At 42.0% G+C, this 19,289-nt stretch overlaps 1 protein-coding gene across 1 annotated transcript in view; it reads right to left on the bottom strand.

Moving 5' to 3' along the window:
• Positions 1–19,289, bottom strand: part of NOTCH2 (notch receptor 2) — an 88,377-nt gene that overhangs the window by 8,378 nt on the left and 60,710 nt on the right. The window contains exons 18-29 of the mRNA XM_072868829.1: positions 16,656–16,857; positions 14,145–14,298; positions 12,966–13,150; positions 11,986–12,118; positions 9,640–9,885; positions 7,514–7,626; positions 6,425–6,954; positions 5,293–5,640; positions 4,915–5,057; positions 3,859–4,069; positions 3,134–3,230; positions 2,410–2,578 (exon numbers count right to left, since the gene is read on the bottom strand). Coding sequence (XP_072724930.1) covers positions 2,410–2,578; positions 3,134–3,230; positions 3,859–4,069; positions 4,915–5,057; positions 5,293–5,640; positions 6,425–6,954; positions 7,514–7,626; positions 9,640–9,885; positions 11,986–12,118; positions 12,966–13,150; positions 14,145–14,298; positions 16,656–16,857 — 2,531 coding nt within the window. The remainder of the gene's footprint in view (positions 1–2,409; positions 2,579–3,133; positions 3,231–3,858; positions 4,070–4,914; positions 5,058–5,292; positions 5,641–6,424; positions 6,955–7,513; positions 7,627–9,639; positions 9,886–11,985; positions 12,119–12,965; positions 13,151–14,144; positions 14,299–16,655; positions 16,858–19,289) is intronic.

The following is a 19,289-nucleotide window of genomic DNA, read 5'->3' as shown; positions in this document are numbered from 1 at the left end:
GCAAAAAGCACATCCAGTTAGACCGTCACAATTAAGTGCTTGATGGACTACTAAAAAAAAGCTGAGGACACAATGTCTTTTTTCCTCCTTCAAGCTTGTTCTCTGAAATAGTTGGAAAAGAACCCAAAAGGATCCAGCTGGAGGCAGACACACAGCATGGAAAATTCCAGTCTGAACCACTGAAGTTTTAGTAACTGAAAAAGGGGGCATATAATAGGGACAGTTAATCAGTTTTAATTATAGGTGGTGTTACCAGTTATGCCTATAATTGCACTACCCTGGTTACACACTCACAATAACTCCGGTGAAAAGAATGTCCTCACCACTGTGGGGGACACAGAGAAAGAACAGCATGGGGAGACAAAAGTGACAACAGCATTTTATAAAAACTCTTCTGTTTGCTGTCTTTCAAGAATACAGCCCCTGAGTAAATGTAAAACTCAGAGCGAGATGGTAAAGCCAGAAGTTCAACAGATAGGTACAGCTGAAGGACTCTCACACAGCAACAATATACTGAAAGCTGGGATGTAGAGAACCCACTGGCAAAATCTCTAGGCAATAATTCTGTAGGAGACTGGACCTCTTGGATCCCCCTAAACTCGAGAGACTGCAGAAGGTGCTAGATTAAGAGAGGGAACAATCCCTTGGTATACCGAGGCGTTTCGACTTGCCTCTCCGCTCTCTAGAAAAGATCTCTATTGTTTTACCTGCCACCTGGACCTGTGGCCAGGATCTAACCCACCCAGCTTCAGATGGCTCCAGCCCAGACACCTGCACCCAAGTCAGTCAGCCTCAACACCCTTTGTAATTAGGGGCAGCAAGGCATTACCGGAGCACGAGCCATCCAGCCTTCAGGAGACTTTTGCCTGAGACAGAGATGAACTACCTCTCAGAAGTGCCTATTTCTTCCCTCTGCCTGCAAAGGAAGAGAAAGGTGGCCAGGGCAGATGAATACCTACATTAACTGGGAGGAATCCTAGCCCTCCTTACTAACCCATAACTCCCACACTTCTCTGGCTTTTTAAATGATTTCTTCCGCTGACAGTAACTCAGCTGCTTGCTTCTGATGCCATGGAGGGGGATAACTTACAGCAGCTTGCTGAAAGCTTAACGGTTGCATCTGAATGGCAGGAAAGCAACTCACAGGTCAGTATTATTCCATCACTATTGTTGGACAAAGCTTTGAGTGAATGTGAAAATAAGCAGTCTGAAGACTTAAGAACATTATTGCCTGCACTTGGAAAGCTTTTAGCCCACCACGCAACTAGAAGCTTCAATAGGAGAAATAAAGAAAAGCTTAAATTTGGCAGAAACTGATGGTTTATGTTCTCACAGTCATTACACAGAAATCCCTCCTTCCCTGTGCTTTGCATTTAGGAGAGCTAACGAGTCAAGGAGCAGAAAATACAATAGAAGGGAATTGAGAGAATGAGTCCAGTCATCATTAAATTGCATGGAAATATTCCCACAAAATCCAACAAAAAGCCATTACAGCAATATCATCAGAATCATTTCTCTGCATATGAACAATAGCCATCCTTGCAGCTCTTCCGACCAGGATAAAGTTCTTGGTTAACTCTCTCTTCTCAGAACACAGGAATCTGTTATCACCAGGTGACCCACCCAGTCCCTTGTCAGGTTACACAGCCTTAGTGACACACTTAGAAAAAGCAGCAGAGCATTCTTACTGCATCTAGTCATTTGAGACTGAAAGAGAGCAAGCCTGTGTGCACATATGCGTGTTAAAGAAGTTTCCTTCAAAGTTCACGGTTGTGTTATGGTGATCAACTCACTGAATTCGTAAGTTGAGGATATAAATCAGCGAATAAAAAAAAAAACCTCATTAACAAGCTTGCTGCATTGACGGTCTGTTCCAGCACAGATGTCTCACACACTGCTAATCAGGGTATACTGTCTGCCAGAAGTCATCTTATTCAGGAAAAGACCATCCTTGCTTCCACCCCAGATAACAGACACCTCAGGTATAAACCCTGCTAAATTGGTCCTTAGTGAAGTCTGCCACAAATTTCTGCAGTGATCCAGCTGGAGAAGCTGGGGGGGTTATTTCCAGCACAACTATGCATTCCAAATTTCTGCCGCAATGGCATTCTGATAATATCTTTTGGGCACACATTGTTATAAAGGAGATCCTATCGCTGTAGTTCCTACAGGTGCTTGCTAAGTGAACTCTTTCTCCTGGTTACATGATATCCCATGTGCTAGAGACCATGATCCAATCTCTCCAGCTTTCTTTTCTGGAGCGCATATGAGCTTTCCTTGAGTACCATAAAATTTCTGCTAGTGTTCCTGTATACTACATATAATTCTTAAACGTTAACAGTCCAGCCACTTGAGACAGGGGAGGTCGGTGGCTGGCTGGCAGAACACATGGATACTCAGAGTACTGACCTGGCCCTCTGACATTGACATCCAGCACATCCACTTCTTGATCTACTTGAGGTGGCGTAAGGGCTAGTGACGTGCTCCCACAGACGTCTGCTGCCTCCAAGTGCTGCTGTGTCCACTGGCGCTGATCTATCTGCTCATCGCCTTCCGGGAGCAAGGCTTGATCCTCAGCCTGAGCACAGGAAATAAGTAGTTGCTTCAAAATGCTCACCAAGTGGCCAAAGACACTAAAAGTTCTTGGGGTTTTCTTAGTTTTGTTGAGGTTTTTTTTCAGTTTTGGGGTTGTTGTTGTTGTTGTTTTGGGTGGGGTTTTTTTGTTTGTTTGTTTGGGGTTTTTTTTGGGGGGGGGCATTGTTTGTTTGTTTTAAGCTACTGATGGTCTCCATTTACCTCTGCTTGCTATTCCCAGCTTTCAAACTCCCACCATATGTTATCAGGCCTCAACTGCAAGACATTACACTACTGTTAACCTTCTCTTCCCTTTGATGCAGCAGGGCCTGGGTAGGGAGGGGACACCGGAACAGAAGTCACCTGGTTTTTCTACTGGCCTGTGGTGGCAGTGTTAACCTGAGGATTTGCTCCTCAGATATCATTAGTTATATATTACAAACACCTAAGCAAAGGGAGGTTTTGAGCAAGGGGCATACTCTGGAAGTTAATGCAGCTGTTTTCCTCACTAGCAGTTTCAGTGGTAAACATGCAATATTCAAGTCTCGGAGCTCCTTACCTTTGCTCTCTTTGGCTGAGGTCCACCATCACCTGCCCAGTGTTCAGTTGGTCCAGAATCTGCCAGGTTTCCCTCTGGTATCTGGACTGACAGATTTCTAACAAACAAGGAGAACACATCACATTGCAGGCTGACCTGCAGGTGCTACTACTGCTTCTTATACTAGCCTGCAGAGACCAAGAATGGGATGCTTGCAAGTGTGTCAGCTTGCAAACAGAGGGACAAAGAAATTAGAAATCTCAGACAGCCAACAGTGGCATTAAATGCACTTAGAACTGCAAGCTTGATTAATTCAGTAGAAAGCCAAAACTGCATAAATGGGATTCTTCTTTTGAAACTTTCCATTATTTCTGAGTCATGTCTTTAACGCATTGAGCTAGATGTATTAAAAGTTCGTTGTCACCTGTCAGCCTAAAAATGTCACACCTAATGCAGGAGGAAATTATGCAAACAGTACCCAACTGCTGAACTAAACAGAGTGCCAGAAAACCAAACATAACCAGGAGATCAGATTCCTTACTAGCATTTTATATATTACAGTTAATTAAAGTTCTTCTGTCCAAAACAGATGTATTAAAATTTAGAGAAATAGCCTAAGAAGTTTTAGCTTGAAAGGCAGCTTTCTCTATGAAGTTAAGTGCCTTTAATGAAAGATTTATACAGCACGTTCTCAAAATCCTCTAACACACTAGTAAACACAGTCAGTGGCCTAAATGCAAACTTACTTGAGTCCAACAGCATCTTCCCCAACTGGCTCTCTGCGCTTATGATTACTAGGATCCCTGCGCAGAATAAAGCCCTCTGGGAGCCACAGCGAACCATGTTTGCGCTTACGCTTTGCCATCATCACACCCAAGAGAAGGATTAAGAGGATGATCAAAGCTGCCACAGCAAGTAGGTAAAGCAACTGGGTCTTCGGTGGTAACAAGGGTTCACCTAAAAATTCAAGTTAAAATACAATGAGATTAACAAAGTGGCGACAATGATCTTCAACCTCCATACTTTCTTTTCTCACTTCGAGTCTTCCCCACATAGAGTGTATTGTCTCTATACTGTGATGCATTTAGAGGCTTGAGGAAATTTAGGCTCTGCTGCAACTGTTGTAAGAATACATCCTGTCTTTCTGGCTTCCCTTGATCTTGATTCTCAAAGTATTTTTTAGAGTATATGACTGCTGAACTGAAGATCTTGCGCCTTCCTCAAGAGTCCTGCTGGCTGAAGACAGCCACCCTGAATCAGTGTGGAGAGAGCTGATCTGCATAAAGATACGAGCATGACCTAACTAGAAATAGTAATATTACCAATCTAGTATGAGGTTGCAGCTGAATCTCAGACTGAGGGAGAAGGGAGCAGAAATCAAAGTGATTACATATTGCCAGAGGAGAAAATGTCTCATAGACTGAAGAATGCCCTCCTCCACCCCCTCTAATGGCAACTTTTTCATTGAATTCATGGCTTAGAGCACATGAATGGTTTTTAGTGCAGACAAGATCACTGCAGTGTGACACACTGCTGCAGCACATGAGAGATTACTGTTTCTCCAGGTATTAAAATGACTAGGCTCCAAACTTAAATGCCCTGCCTTACTAACCAGACATCCTCTCAGAGCAGAATAAGTATATTGCACATGCATACTTCTATAACTGGGGACAAATAAATTAGCTCTCAGAAACCATGCTGAACAGTGAGATGTATGATCAATAATCTGAGCATGAATTTTGCAAGCCCAAGTTTACTGACTGCCTTCCTCCACAAGCGATTTTCCCTCTGCAATTACTTACTTTGGACAGACACAAAAGGATAGGGCAACATGCCCTTGATGGCCTGAGCAGCTAAGAGAGCTGCAGCAGCTTCTGTGTTCTGAAAGCATTGCTCCGAATCCTCTGCGCACTGACGGTTGTCAATCTCCAGGAACACCCTGGTGCTGCAAAAACACAGTAAAAGGGCACAGAAGTCAGCAACAGAAACTTTTGCCAAAGCACTAGGTTAAACTGTGGCCTTTTAAGTTAATCTTTCCGCCCTAGCACTGAATTTGGCAGTTGCAATAGCTTTACATTTCCCCATAAAATCATAGATAGGCTACAGCCCCAAAAGGTCCAGAATGCCCCCAACAGCTACCAGCATAACAAGACCAGAGGAACACAAAGGCATCCACTCACCCAATGACCTCTCGCTCTAGTTCTCTGCGCTTGCGAATGACCACAAGTGATCGCCGACTCCGTGCTGCTGATTTCTCACCATAGTATGGGAATACCATGGGGTTTCCCTGGGAGTCCAGCTTGATTCTCAGATTGGTGTGCAGGAGAGTTCCCAAAGTGCGCAAGAAGCTGCGAACGTCACCCAGCAGCTCGTCAGGGGGCATCAAGACCACAATGATTAGGGTCCCTTCTGCCAGCTTCTCAGCCTTGTCACCAGCACAGTCCAGACCGTCCCAGCCACACTCCTCACTATTACAGCCCTGGTCACAGCGGCCATCTGCGTAGTGATCTGCACAATACTTGTCATACCTAGAACAGTGAAAGGGTTACAGGCAGCGTATAGGACATACACATTCTGTACAGTATACCTGCAGTCTAGGGGCCAAGGCCTTACACTCTTCATAATCATTTGAGGTAAAATAACATGCATATCCAGGATATAAGGAGAAGAAATATAACCCCAGGATAAGCTTGCAATCTGGCAGAGTGGAAGTAGGAAGCACAGAACACCCCAGGAACACGTGGTTCAGTTCTGGCACCAGTGGAAGAGTACTGCTTATTCTGTTTACTAAGATAAAGCTATAACACCTCCTGCCTCACCAAGGGAGAATCATCACAGCAAAGCTGTAGCATTTATCACAAATAACTGAAGAGAAAGAAGTGCCATGACAAACAAGCTGGAAAACACGTTCAGAGGTAGCAAATACAGCTGGGATAAAAATAGAGGTATTGCTGGTATGGAGTGAAATTCAGGATAGGAGGCAGTACTATTAAAATCTAGTACAGTAGTACCTCCTATTTACATTTCCACAGAAAGCAGGGCACATACATCAAGCAGGTTAAGACATTACCATTGCTCAGGCTATCAGCTTAGTCCATAGCATACAAATTCCAGAACTTCCTTCCAAAAACAGCAAAAAGTACAGAAAGCAGAGGAAGCTCCTTGATGCCAAACTTTCAGCAAGAGCAAGGACCAGCAACAGAAACAACAGAAGAAATGGGAGCAGCAGGCATGAAGCGTACCAACTACTGAAAGCGCTAGCAGGAGATATATTAGTGACACAGAGAAACCGTTCTCAGGATCAAGCCTTACTTGCATGTTTTGCTATTTTGCTGACATTCAAAGTTGTCAAACAGGCACTCGGGTGTGTTGCAGAACTCGTCACACTGTCCATTGAAAAGCATCCAGCAGCGCAACGAAGAGGAGCAGTTGGCCCAAGGATCTTCCATTGTCAGGGAGCAGTCGCCTCCATCCCACTGGCAGGCATGAGTGTTACAGTCTTCATCACAATAGCCATCTTTTGCTTTTTCCGCACACTGGGAATCCAAACATCCTCGGGGCTCTGGGCTGAAAGTTACAGGCTGTTCACACTGACTGCCTTGGGTGTGAGCAGGGCACTGACAATAATAGTAAGGAGGCTGAGAATGAGGGTGGCAGCTTCCACCATTCTGGCAGGGGGCACTGGCACAACCCGTGTTTGTCTGGCATTCCTCTCCCACAGACAGCTTGGGGCAATAGCACCGTGGACCAGAAGATGTCTGGATGCACTGCTCCCCCTTCTTGCATTTCACTTGTCCACAAGTACTGTGGCTGCTGAACTCACATTTTGCTCCAGAATAACCCTATGGGGGAAAAAAAAAGCAAAACCAGCAGGCTCACAAACTTATTCTTCAACGCTCCAAGGGCCAGAGGCAAGGTGTCACGTGCAAACCCTTTCTTTCCTATAATTCCTCTAGCCTCACTGCAGGAGCCATGATTTCTGGATCTAGCCTCAGGGATAAACTATGAACTTACAAGGCTCTATTACATTTTGAAACGGACTTAGAAGTGCCACGAACAAGGGGAATCTTGCAGTAAGCACAGAGAACACAGGATAGCAAAAAAACTGTTGAAATTTAACACTAGGTTTAAGACGGAAAAGCCAGCTATCCTGCTTCAACAACAGAATTGTTTGGGATAACAACAGGCAGCATCACTCTCCTAGGGCACCTGGAAGCCCTGGGTTTCCCAGCTAAGTAGATAAACTAAAGGATGTGGGTAAAGAGTGTCCAAGGACATAGCTTTGCAAGTAGTACAGAAAAGATAACCTTCACCTACAGTGGACCAGTGAAACTAATGAGACTGTAGCCAGAGAACTCTACAGCTGAGGCAGGCGATCCAGTTTCAGGACATGGTGCTTACCGGAGGACACTGGCAGATGAACCCATCTGGCATATTGCTGGCAACAGCACAGGTACCTCCATTCTGACAAGGCTTCCGGGGACACACATCTATTACACTCTCACAGTGACGACCTGAGATGTACACACATTAGGAGAAGAGAGCAGAGAAATGTGTGTGTGTGCATATAAAAAAAAAAAAATCACAAAGCAAAACACTCCAATGAATAGCCAACAAGCCAAATACTCCAGTGAGACCTTCCCCTCAGAACAGGTAGGGAACATCTCTTCAGATAACACATGGTCTCTAAGTAGCTGCCAAAGTAGTGGTAGAGGAAGGCACAACGCCAGAATCCACAAGGGGTATTTGGAGACAGTCCACCCTGTCTGCCTCCTCAAGAATGTGTGCAACCCAGCACGCAGACAGAATTTGCTGCTGTCACCCCCAAGTCAGCCAGGCACAGAGGCTGAAGGTGCTGTACCACATCAATTTGGGGGTACCTAAGACTTCTTTACTTTTTGGGAGATGCTCAATGAGTCCAAGGGCAAATCACGCTCTAACCATGAATGAACAAACCCTCAGGGCCAGATGCAACATGAGTGAATAGGACAAGCAAGTGGAGCCTCCTCAGACCGATCAGCTAGACAGAAAGGTCTTACTGCACTGACCAGCATTTGCAGCAGCTCCCAGAGTCAAACTCTGACACCAGACTTTAAAAAGATGAGGATGACCTAAGCATGACTTGGACCCCCTAGGAAAAAGTTAATAGAACTCTCCACACATGTGCAGCCAAGACTGACTGCTTGCAGACAGGAGCAGAAAGGGCAGGATGGCCCATGGAGTCCTGGCATCCTATCAGTCACAAACCACAGCAAAGCCACCCCCATCCCCTCCCAGGCAGAAGGGTCAATGTGGAATGCGCAGAAGACGAACAGCTAGAGGAAGAAGCATGCTCCCCCTCTGTGCCTAACATTTCCAGACAGATTTCATGTCTGAGACACAGCAGCTCTCCCTGCTCCTCCTAGGGTGCAGCAGGTCTGCACTCCCCACGCTGCAAGTTCCAGCAACCTTTCCATGAGAGCCAGAAGCAACATGAGGCATAATTTGTAAAAGCAAGCTTAACAGACAGGCTTAAATATAAACCTATCTGATGACCTGCACCAGCATCCCACTAGCTAGCCTGGCTCCACTTCCCTCATATGTCACTCTTCTAGGAACTTCTTTTGTCAGTCTAGGTAACACATTCAAAAACTACTACATGAATTCTTCAGATGTATGTCTTTGTGATTTCTCTGCATCTGACAATCACAAATTTAGTGGAAAATCCCAGCATCTTTTAAATTTTAAGGAAAAAAAAAAGAGTAAAAAATACTGGTAAAGCATGCAGAGAAGGTTACTGGTAAGCAGGGAAAGTGAAAGGTTTTAACGGAGGAAAACTGAATACATAAGAAGTTAAACTGACATGGAAATTGGAAAGCTGAAAGTTAAGACACATCTGGAGACTATTAGCCCAAACTTACGCCCAGTGGGAGGCAGAAAGCAGAATAGCAGCAATACTAACAAAGAAGAGATCTAGAAAGAGTGAGACATACGTTTGCACAATGTGAAATTCTTGCAAAGTTATGATTCAAAGTTGGATTGTGGAAGGATCACATCACTAAGCTAGGAATGTACAGTCTGTCTACACATAGAGTATTGCATCCTTGACCACATCACCAAGGTAAGGAAGAAAGGGAGCAAGGAGTAGAAAAGGAGGCCAAAAGCTAATTATGGATACCATGACACTGATTTATAGAGAAAATTCATATTCTGCTTTGCAAAAGGAAAAGCCATGGAGAAGCTGACATGTGAACAGTTACACTTCCAATATTAGAAATGTGAAATTATGAGGGAGAGAAAAGCACTACAGAAAAAAAAATCCTGGCAGCCAAGTATCTCAGGAGATTCCTTTGTCTGAGACAGCTCTGGAAGCCAAATTTCTTAGAAGGTTTAAAAGAAAGATTGGTTTAAAAACTGAGACATGGTGTAGGGAAACAATCAGATATTGTAAAGGGAAGTGACTAGATAACATGACTGCCAGAAAGGGAAAGAATGACCGTTTTTCAAGGTATTACTCTGAAATTGGAAGCATGTTTACAACTACTCACCAGTAAAAGCACTACGACAGATGCATGTATAATCATTTATCAGCTGAACACAGTCCAGACTTCCACGAGGGTTACAAGGATTAGACAGGCATTCATTGATATCTCCCTCGCATCGCTCGCCTGCAAAGCCTGGGAGACAAATACAGCTGTAGCCCCCAACCTGGTCAAGGCACTGCCCTCCATTAAAGCAGCGGGGTACTCCTGAGTCTGAAACACAGTCATCGACGTTCTCCTCACAGAAACGGCCTGTCAAGACAGTGAAAAGTAACAATTTGAGGATACGGTGTCATGGCCACATTTCCTACACTGCTCATCAAGTTTTAAGACCGCGTCTCACACGGTCCCAGATATAAACAGGTAAAGATCCCAGCTTAATGCAATCCATACCCCGTGCAGACAGCCAGGCTCAGATCAGACCTAGGGAGCATGTGTTTTAGATCCAGGCTGTTCTCAATGGTAGGTCATACTGGTATTTAGCAGCTTTCATGCTTGACTTAATTTAGGGGCATAATTAAAAACACAAAAACAAAACAAAACCAAAAAAGATGGACTCAATTTAGCCCTGCGACTGAACATAGCCGGAGAGCCTTGTGCTGCCCTTGCAAGGCTGCGAGCTTCCCATCATTCATTTAACTTGGTGGTAACCCTGAAACTTGGCAAAGAGCATTTGTAGCAACATCGTTAAAACAAGCAACAACAAACCAACAGAAAAGCAACTGTGATAAAACACAGATTCCTGGCCAGCATGCCATTCCTGCAGTCTGACTTCTGGAGACTTACAGTAAACTCTCAGCACCGGCTAGGGATGGCACTTTCTCCCTCTCCCTACAGGGTTCCCTTTCAAAAGACAATGTCTGGTACTGTTTCTGCCTTCACCACACGGTATAACCAATAAAAGGGGACAGAGAAGGTAAGTTGAGCAAGGAGTTTTGTCCGTTAATACAGTTGATTCATCTGGAGCAAGTAAAGCCATTCACCTAAACATGGAGGATGCTTACACTGGCATCAGTAGAGTATTCATTTCAAACTGGGTCAGGGACAAAAGCTAAGTCTTGATATCATAAGTAATTATATCAATCTTTTCTAATTCCTTTCATTTAAAAAAAAAAAAATAGTCACATCCAAAAAGTAATTAATCTCAACAAATAAAGACCGAAGAATTAAGAGTAATACATTCAGAACCTCTAAAAGGAGGATGGGTGCTTTAGTACAACACAGAAATTCTGGCAATGCAGAAGTTGGTACATAAATACACACTTTGATGTAGAAACATAAGAAGCAACTTTTTTTTTTTTAAATTGGAGGACCAAATTAAGAACAATACATGAAAAATTGCTAACAAAATGATTTACAATTAAATAAACACTTATCCAGACTGGGGAAATGTGCTGACAGCCACACTAAAGTGAATGAGTAAAGTAATATGCATGGGCAGGAGGCAAATATAGTAGATTATTTTATAGTTTTACTTAAACTTACTTTATGAACCAATAATTCAGTTCTATCTGACACACAACTGGAGATTTTGCCTACATTGAAATGACACACTTCAGAAAGAAAAAGTAAGTTCAGAGGAATGTAAAATCTTTAACTGACTTGAGAAATAAACTTAAGAAAAAAAGTCAAGTGAGAAAGCATTCACTGATGGGTTAAAATGTGCAATCCTGAATATTTTTAAAGGTAGAAGTCAGGGCCATCAGGTCAGATATAACAGGGAAATGGAAGGTTAGGTTTCAAGAAACACAACATTAAACAGGCTGTGGAATCGTACTTACTGAAAATCACCATTATGTAACTGTGGACTTTTTTTTTTAGAAAAAGAGCTTTTAATAAAAGAGCTCAAATTTGCTGAAATAGTTTAAGCTAGCCTAGAGGCACTGAACTTCTTTTCCACAAAAGACTCCAGGACAGAGGACAATACAGGGCCAAAATTTAAGCAAGTAAGGACACTGGAAATTATGCAAGAACTAAGCAAGTTTCCTGTATATTTCATAGCATCTTAGCCCAAAAGAAACCTTGGATTTACTATATCAAAACAGACAGGGTTGGGAGAGACCTTAACCGTAATCTAGTCCATCCCCATTGCCAAAGACAGATCATACATTCCCAAAGGACACTGTTGTGACCTATTCCTTTAAAAGAAAAAAGGCAAAAAGAAAAAGAAAAAAGAAAAAAAAGGCAGCATTTCTTTTTAAAGAGAAAATATGTATCTCAAGGGATTCAGTGCACTTTGGGAACATTCTTCAAAGAAAATAATGCATTCCCTTTAGACTCTGCGTCATGAAACCAGTAGCCAGAAAGGAAAATTCACTCTTGTAACATTCACTTAATTGCTGAGTTTCATACCCCGAGTTCCTGGTGGACAGGAGCACTTGAAATGATTGACGAGGTCTATACATGTTCCTCCATTCTGGCAGGGCTGAAACTGGCATTCATCCACTTCATATTCGCAGTTGACACCCTGGTATCCAGGCACACACTGCCAGTATAAAAATAAGTGTGAATAATCTTCTCCTAACAGATACATTAGTAGACATCTGAGAAAGGCTAACACAGACAAAACGAACCCTCAATGGGACAGATTATGACTGCCTTTGTAGCTATACAACTGCAAGTGATTTCAAGGGCTGCACAGCCAGCCAGCTTAAGCACACAACTTGACCATGCGACTACTCCACAGCACACTGCATGTTTGAATTTGAGCGACTTTGTTTCTGCAAAATATAGGGATCAAACCCTGACACCCTTTAGCACTGAGACTGGCTTAGCAGTTTTGCCTTAAGGTTTACATAAAACTCATCCTTTCCTTCTGGGCATGAGCTTCCAAGGTGTTCTACCATTCTGAAAAGCTTAGGAAGGTTGATATACCATAATCTCATGGTCTACACTGCTCTCTGCATCAGCTGTAGCAAACAGAAAGCAGTGGAAGGCATCTCTCGTTCTGAGAGGCAAGGGATACTTTGCTCATCCAATAGGGAGAATACAACATTCCTTTAATGCATTCTACATATATTTTAATATAAACCACACCTCGGGCAAAAAAAAAAATCTTTCAAGATAAGAACTCCGTCTCCAAAGAGGCAAGGAGTTCAAATGCCCATCAACCACACCTCCTTATGATCACACCTCTAATTCAGTCTTAAAAGCCTCTCAGGAGCACTGCTTCTGCCACAGCTAAATTAAACATTCTTTCGAGGTGCAGGTTGCTTTTATCCCCTCTTTGAAGCAATTCTACCACTTGCAGGTGTTTCTGATTTCTTTTGATTCCTTTGCATTACAATGCTCTAAATATTTAGACCTCTTCCTACTAAACCACCATGCATTACCTCGCACTGGTATCCACCCAGGTGATCCCGGCAGGTAGCACCATTCTGGCAGGGGCTGGAGTCACACTCATCCAGCTGCACCTCACAGTAACTGCCAGTGTAACCCACCTGGCACTGACAGTGGTGTGCGTTTCCAGCACTGAGGCAGTGACCAGAGTGCTGGCACAACTGGTCCACTGTGACTCCTGAAACAAATGAGGTGAGCAAACACGTAAAACACACTTTCCACCAGTGTTGGTAGCTCAGCCAGGAATAAATATGGCTAGACCCAATGAATTGAAAAGTTGAAATTCAAAAATTGAAGAGTTACTCTTTAAATTACAGTGGGTCAGAATGACAACTGGCTTCCAAATGAAGTCACCGCTCTTGTCACCTTTGGATCATCAGCATCAACACTGGCATTAAGTATTTGTATTGCTGTATTATATTACCACTGGCTGGTGAACACACATCCGAAGTACTACTGTTGTAGTACAAAGGTTCAATGTTTGCACCTAGAATATCTGCAAAAGGTGTGGGAGCTTGACACCCTTCTCCTTTGACACTGAATCTGCTCGTTTGGATTTCCTGGACTGAAAATGGCATGACACTGTCCATCAACCTGGGCTACAAGCCACCTTCCAGGAACAAACTAACTTAAAAACCAAATCTTTTACATGTATATCATCTGAAGCAGGAAATTACTACTCTGGGGGGCCATGGTATTACCTGTATAGCTAAACAGCGCACTTAGTAGTCAGTATTCTCTGGGAAAATACTTACAAAGACCATGAGTTACAAGATGCCTTTCCTGTACAAGGACAACACGTCTTAAACCTGACCTGCCCAGGATTTAGCAGAAAGGCATAAATAACTGATGTATTTTCCAAAAAGGCAGTCCATGTAAAACAGTATTACGGAAACTCTGAGATTTCAAAAAATATTTAATTCTTCTTTTCTAATATTTTTATGGTCGAAGCTAGCTTCTTATGTCAGGGAGAATCCAGAAAGCCTTGACTCCCAAATACAACCTTTCAGAGAGTTTTTTAGCTTAGAAGTGATCATGATCGACCACCTAGAGGCAAAGCTCTCTGGGATTTCCAATGCATGCTGTGTTCACAGGCGTATGGGGAAAGGAGGTGCAGATTAATGATGCATGGGGAAATGTTTTCAGTTAAAGCACAGAGGGTGCTTATTTACCTCTTTGTGAAGCTGCCACTTGACATGAGACATTGGGCACATCGCAGTAAGCACCAGTCCAGCCAGATGGACAGACGCATCGAGTCTGGGCTCCACTCTGGACACACGTGCCTTTATTCTTACAGGGAGACTTGCTGCACAGATCCATAAGTGCCTGGAGAGAAAAAAAACACAACATGATACATGGCAAGCGCAGTAGAAAACACTACTCAGAGTACACATTCAAGAAGCAAAGAAAAGCAGCTCTACAAAACTGGTTCCATGCGGCACTGGAAAGAAACGGACAGTACTTCCCAAGTCTAAAACAGGTGCTTCGCTGACAGTCTCAAGAGCTCATATGCCTAGGAAAGCGCAAATGTACAGAGAAGTAAACCCCAGATGGCAGCATCATTTCAAGAGTAATGCTTTTGGCCCCATTTGCTCAAGTACGGTCTCTCTGAATTTTCCTGTCTTCTGAGATTCAATTGAAATCCCACAACTTGTTTTATGAACTGAAGATGGGACAAACTATACTGCTTTTCTTGATTCCTTATATTAAAAAAAAGTTTCCAAACAAAGAGATTAAAACTCAGTAAAACATCATATGAAAGCGGAGTGAGGACCCAAAATAACCGTCTGACCTAATATAAACCAGCCACTAACCATCATTTCCTTTTTGAGCACTTAGTCTTCAAAGTCATACAGCTATTTGATTGATTTCAAGCTGACATGAGGGAAGGATGAGGTTTTTAAAACGAGTAGTACTGAATTTTGGCTGTAAAATGCAATTTCAATTGCAGAAAGTTCTGCTTTTCAGATGCAAACTGCTCACAAAGATTAAAGTAGAAAAATCTGTGCTTTCACAGGCAACCAAAAAGAAACTTGGAATTAAGTTTTATCACATGTAGTTGAGCGTGAAGAAGAAAAACACCGAGCCTCTTGCTTCTGCATTTGTAATGAGTAGCTGACTGTTTTACATGCAAATTCTATGACTTATGAATCATTGTCTGATTTTGTGCTGCTTATTTAGCTTTGCTAATTAGGTCAAGTCAGTTTACCACTAAGACAAGAACTACAGTGTAGCTGTAATCTATAAATCTCTCCAATACTGCTTTGAATAGTCCTTATAAATTTAGAAAGTTCTGATTCCTTGTATAAAATGAGTAATACATTGTGATCAAACTTCTCCGAACATAAAGCAGACTTTCTGAGAATCCACAACATTTAATTTGGGGACAGGAACATTAATCCTTTTCTCAAGTAAAAACAAAGCAAACATAACAGAAGAGGAACTACTGAACTTCACAGTACTTTACGATCACCCTCAATGCTAATTCTCCCAATGAGGTTTAAGCGGTGTGCCCAGAATGCATAATTAGGGTAGCAGAGGGGTTGCTTTTTTCTATCACTTCATTACTTTGCATTCACTTCCTCCATTAGCAATACCTAGAAGCAGACCTGACAATTTAATGTCTAGCAACATATTTCTGGAAAAGCACCTCCCCCACTGCCACTAAAATGCTCCTTCTAACACCCACTGCTTTACAAAGACACACTGGCATGAAAGACAGTTGCAAATTCCTTACAAAATTGTAGTGTTTTCCATTAGTTTAAGAAATTCACAGATTTTTTTTTTTTTTAAATGGCAGCACTCAGGCTTCTTATGAAGGAAGCCAATATAGTGTTTACAGTTCCAAAGCTAGAAATACTCTCAAATCATTTTTGCTGTTTTGATAAGCACAGAATAAAAAGAAAAGGCTCTGGTTTGAAAAATTAGATCAGCATTCTGCTCCCACTGTGATATGCCAAGTTTAAAGTCTTTCATAGGTACTAGTCAGCCATTTACAATATGGGTTTGCAGCTCCTACACTCAACTGTGGAAAACTGTAAATTGCCTGAACTTAAGTCTGAAAGTAAGGCTAGAGATTTTTCTTGAAGTTGTTAACAGGACAATCACATCAGTTACTGCCCCAAAATGTTTTCTGGCTTCTTATGGGAAGAAAAAAAAAAATCTACAATCAACCCGGAATAACTCCACCTCCCAGTATAAAATAGAACAGTTAAATCAAGGTCCTCCTAATCACACTGATATTCTGCCATTTAAAGCGGTGGTTTTTTGTCTTGGTTTGTGTGTGTTTGGTGGTTTTTTTAATACAGGACTCTGCCTTCAATCAGGATAATTTTATGCTTCGAATGAAATGCAGCCATTTTCAAAGCTAACGGCTGTTTTTCATTTAAGAAGAAAACTAATCTGGAAAGTTCCAATGACACCTGTCCTCACCAATAACCAAGCATTTTTCCCCTCCTTATAACTAAACACTTTTGATTTCCAGAGTTTTGAACAGGGGCACCTGCTCTGTTCAGATGGAGGCGCTGGACTTATTTTTCCCTGGGTGGCAGGCCAGGGAACCAGAACTGAAGAAACAAGAGCTCTGCCACATTTGGTACCTCACATCTAACCCAGTCACTTCTGCTGTTGGACAGTTCAAAGAGCAGTGCCCTGTGCAAAACGGGCAAGAAAATGTCACCCACCTGACAGTTCTTCCCCGTATAACCCAATGGACATATACATCGGTATGTGCCTAGGCTGTCCACACAAGAGCCTTTGTTCAAGCAAGGATGTGAATCGCACTCATTAATTTCCGTGACGCAGAAGGGTCCTGTAAACCCCATCCGACACTGGCAAGTAAAGGAATTGATCCCATCCACACAAGTACCTCCATTGAAACAGGAGCTGCAAGAGAGTGAGAACAAAGGTAAGCTGACACAAAATGCAATTAGCTCACAGCCAAAACAGCACATAAACATTACTGAAATGAGAAAGAAAATGAGATTACAGGATCTTCTGACCACTGGTAAGTTCCTGCTCAAGAAGCATAAATCAGATAACAGCAATTCAAGGGGACTCCAGCTCATCCTCCAGCTCACTGTCTTTTACCTTGGCAGGCAAAGAAAGTAAAGCAGGGTTTCAATAAGTCATTAGTGATGGAGGTAACTTATTTAATGAAATCTTCCCAGCTTCAATGTGACCACAAACAGTACCGTACCAGGTAGGTGTGTGGCTTGCTCAAACTGATTTTATGAATTTTATACAAGTTTATTTTATACAAAATTTTATACAAATTTTATTACAAATTACAATTGTATTACAAATTATGAGAAACAAAACAATTTGCCTTTTTTTTAACGCTTCAAATGAGTCACAGGGACATTTTCTCAAGGAAAAAGTTCATATAACATGCAAAACACAAGCATGTTCTTCATTGAAATTATGTGAAAGTATTGGTATTGCTAAATCCCTTCCTCCTCTTCTCATGAGAATCTTAAGTCCTTGATTTGTAAAACTACTCATACATGCCCTGGCAGAATTCAGATTAAAGGAATTATTCCCTTCCCCCAATCTTCTGATCATAAGAAATTCTGCCAGATTGGGTGTCCTATGGAAAAGTGACTGGGAAAGTTAGGAGAAGTGATGCCTCATGCAAAATTGACCCCTTTTTCCTTCTAAAGAAATGCCTGCCAGGAAAATCCTGCTCCTCTGCAAATAACCCTAGATTAGACTCAAGATAATCAGTTCGATAAAGTACACAAAACGAATTCATGCTTGTTATCTGTTTTGTGCACTGTCAAAGGGTACTTCCATGAGAGAAGCCACTGACTCACCTCCTTGAACTTCCAGTGCAAGTTTTAAGTATCTAAATTCTGACTGTGATTATGGTAGAGATGTCAACATTAACCTATTTATGAGAGATGTTCCTCTGCCTTGTGGGCTGAATTCTGTTTTACAGGGAGTACAAACTGCTGTTTACATTCATGGCAAAACAAGGAAGAGAAGACAGAGGAACTGTCAATCACTTGGCGTGTTTCACTGAAATCAGGTACCCATCTCCAAAAGAAGATGGCACTCTCTCATAGGTGGCTTCTCACACAAGACACGGAAGAATTATTTGAACCAAATTCAAATTAGCCAACCATCATGGCGCTCTTAAGTATAGCTCAGGAAATTTTGGTTGAGAAGGTGTGACTGGTTTAGCTTGGCAGAGCATTGAAAATTGCTACATCGTTCATTCATACCTGCAAGACTGGTTTCTGTCCTGACTGATAACAAAAACAAAAACAGGATGAACCTCAAGGAAGAACCAGGCTGTTCTGCTAAAACACCCAACATACTTCACTTGATTAAACAACTGTTGTGCAAATTAAACACACCCTCATCAGTGACACAATCCTGTTCTTAAGCAAAAGATGTTAAAATACTTCCTCCCCCACAAATGCAATTTTATAAAAGATAAGAAAGATCTTTTCTTTGTGTGCAGAAGACGCATGAGAATACCAAGAGCTTTGCATTTAGGCACCTTATTTGTTTCTGGTAACTAGACTAGAACAAACTATTTTTTAATTTTTCTTTTAACCATTTCAAGCTTTATTAGAAATTGTTTCCATTTGAGAACCTGAAATTACTTACATCAAGCCTAACAAAGCTTAAAATAAATATGCAGGCAGATTATGGATACACAGGGTTAACTCTCAAAGAGCTTTTAAAACTACCAAGTGAACCATTTATATAAGGACCAGCTGTCGAGCATTTTAACTCAGTTCCACACCTCCCCCCCTTAGAACGACCTCAGTTTTATCTCAACACTGCTAAACCACATCCAACTTGTGAGCATTAAAAGATCTCTCATGATTAAACTTTTCCAGTACACAATTTGTGGATTTAGTGTTCCTCCTGGTTGCTTCTTCATATTATTTGCAGTCAATAACTCAACTCAGGGCTAATTTAATTCTCCTGCCTTTCTGAGAGTTGGTCATTGCTTCCATTTTTGCAGCTTTTGTATTTCTCAACACAGTAACTGTTCATAACCAATCAATTTTTTCTCCTCCCCTATATGATAATGGTCTCATAAAAATACAAATTATTTATGTTTTAATAAGCTAGCATCTGTTACTGACTTAACATTCGTTAAACACTGTCATATTCCTCCTATAATGGAACTAAGCTTCTAACCAGTCATGCAGACTGAAGACCAACTTTGACAGGTAACTGTCTTTCAGCTGGTATGCTCCACAAGGTAAGCAAGTTTTCCTTGCATGAATCACAAGTATCTCTCAGGGACAAAAGGCAGGAAAACAGATCCTCATCGTTAAAAACTGCTTCTGAGTAGG

The sequence above is a fragment of the Ciconia boyciana genome, chromosome 7 (assembly GCF_034638445.1).
Source record: "Ciconia boyciana chromosome 7, ASM3463844v1, whole genome shotgun sequence".
NCBI lineage: Eukaryota > Metazoa > Chordata > Aves > Ciconiiformes > Ciconiidae > Ciconia > Ciconia boyciana.
Note: the sequence above shows the minus strand (reverse complement) of the source record. Positions and strands in the feature narration are given on the sequence as shown.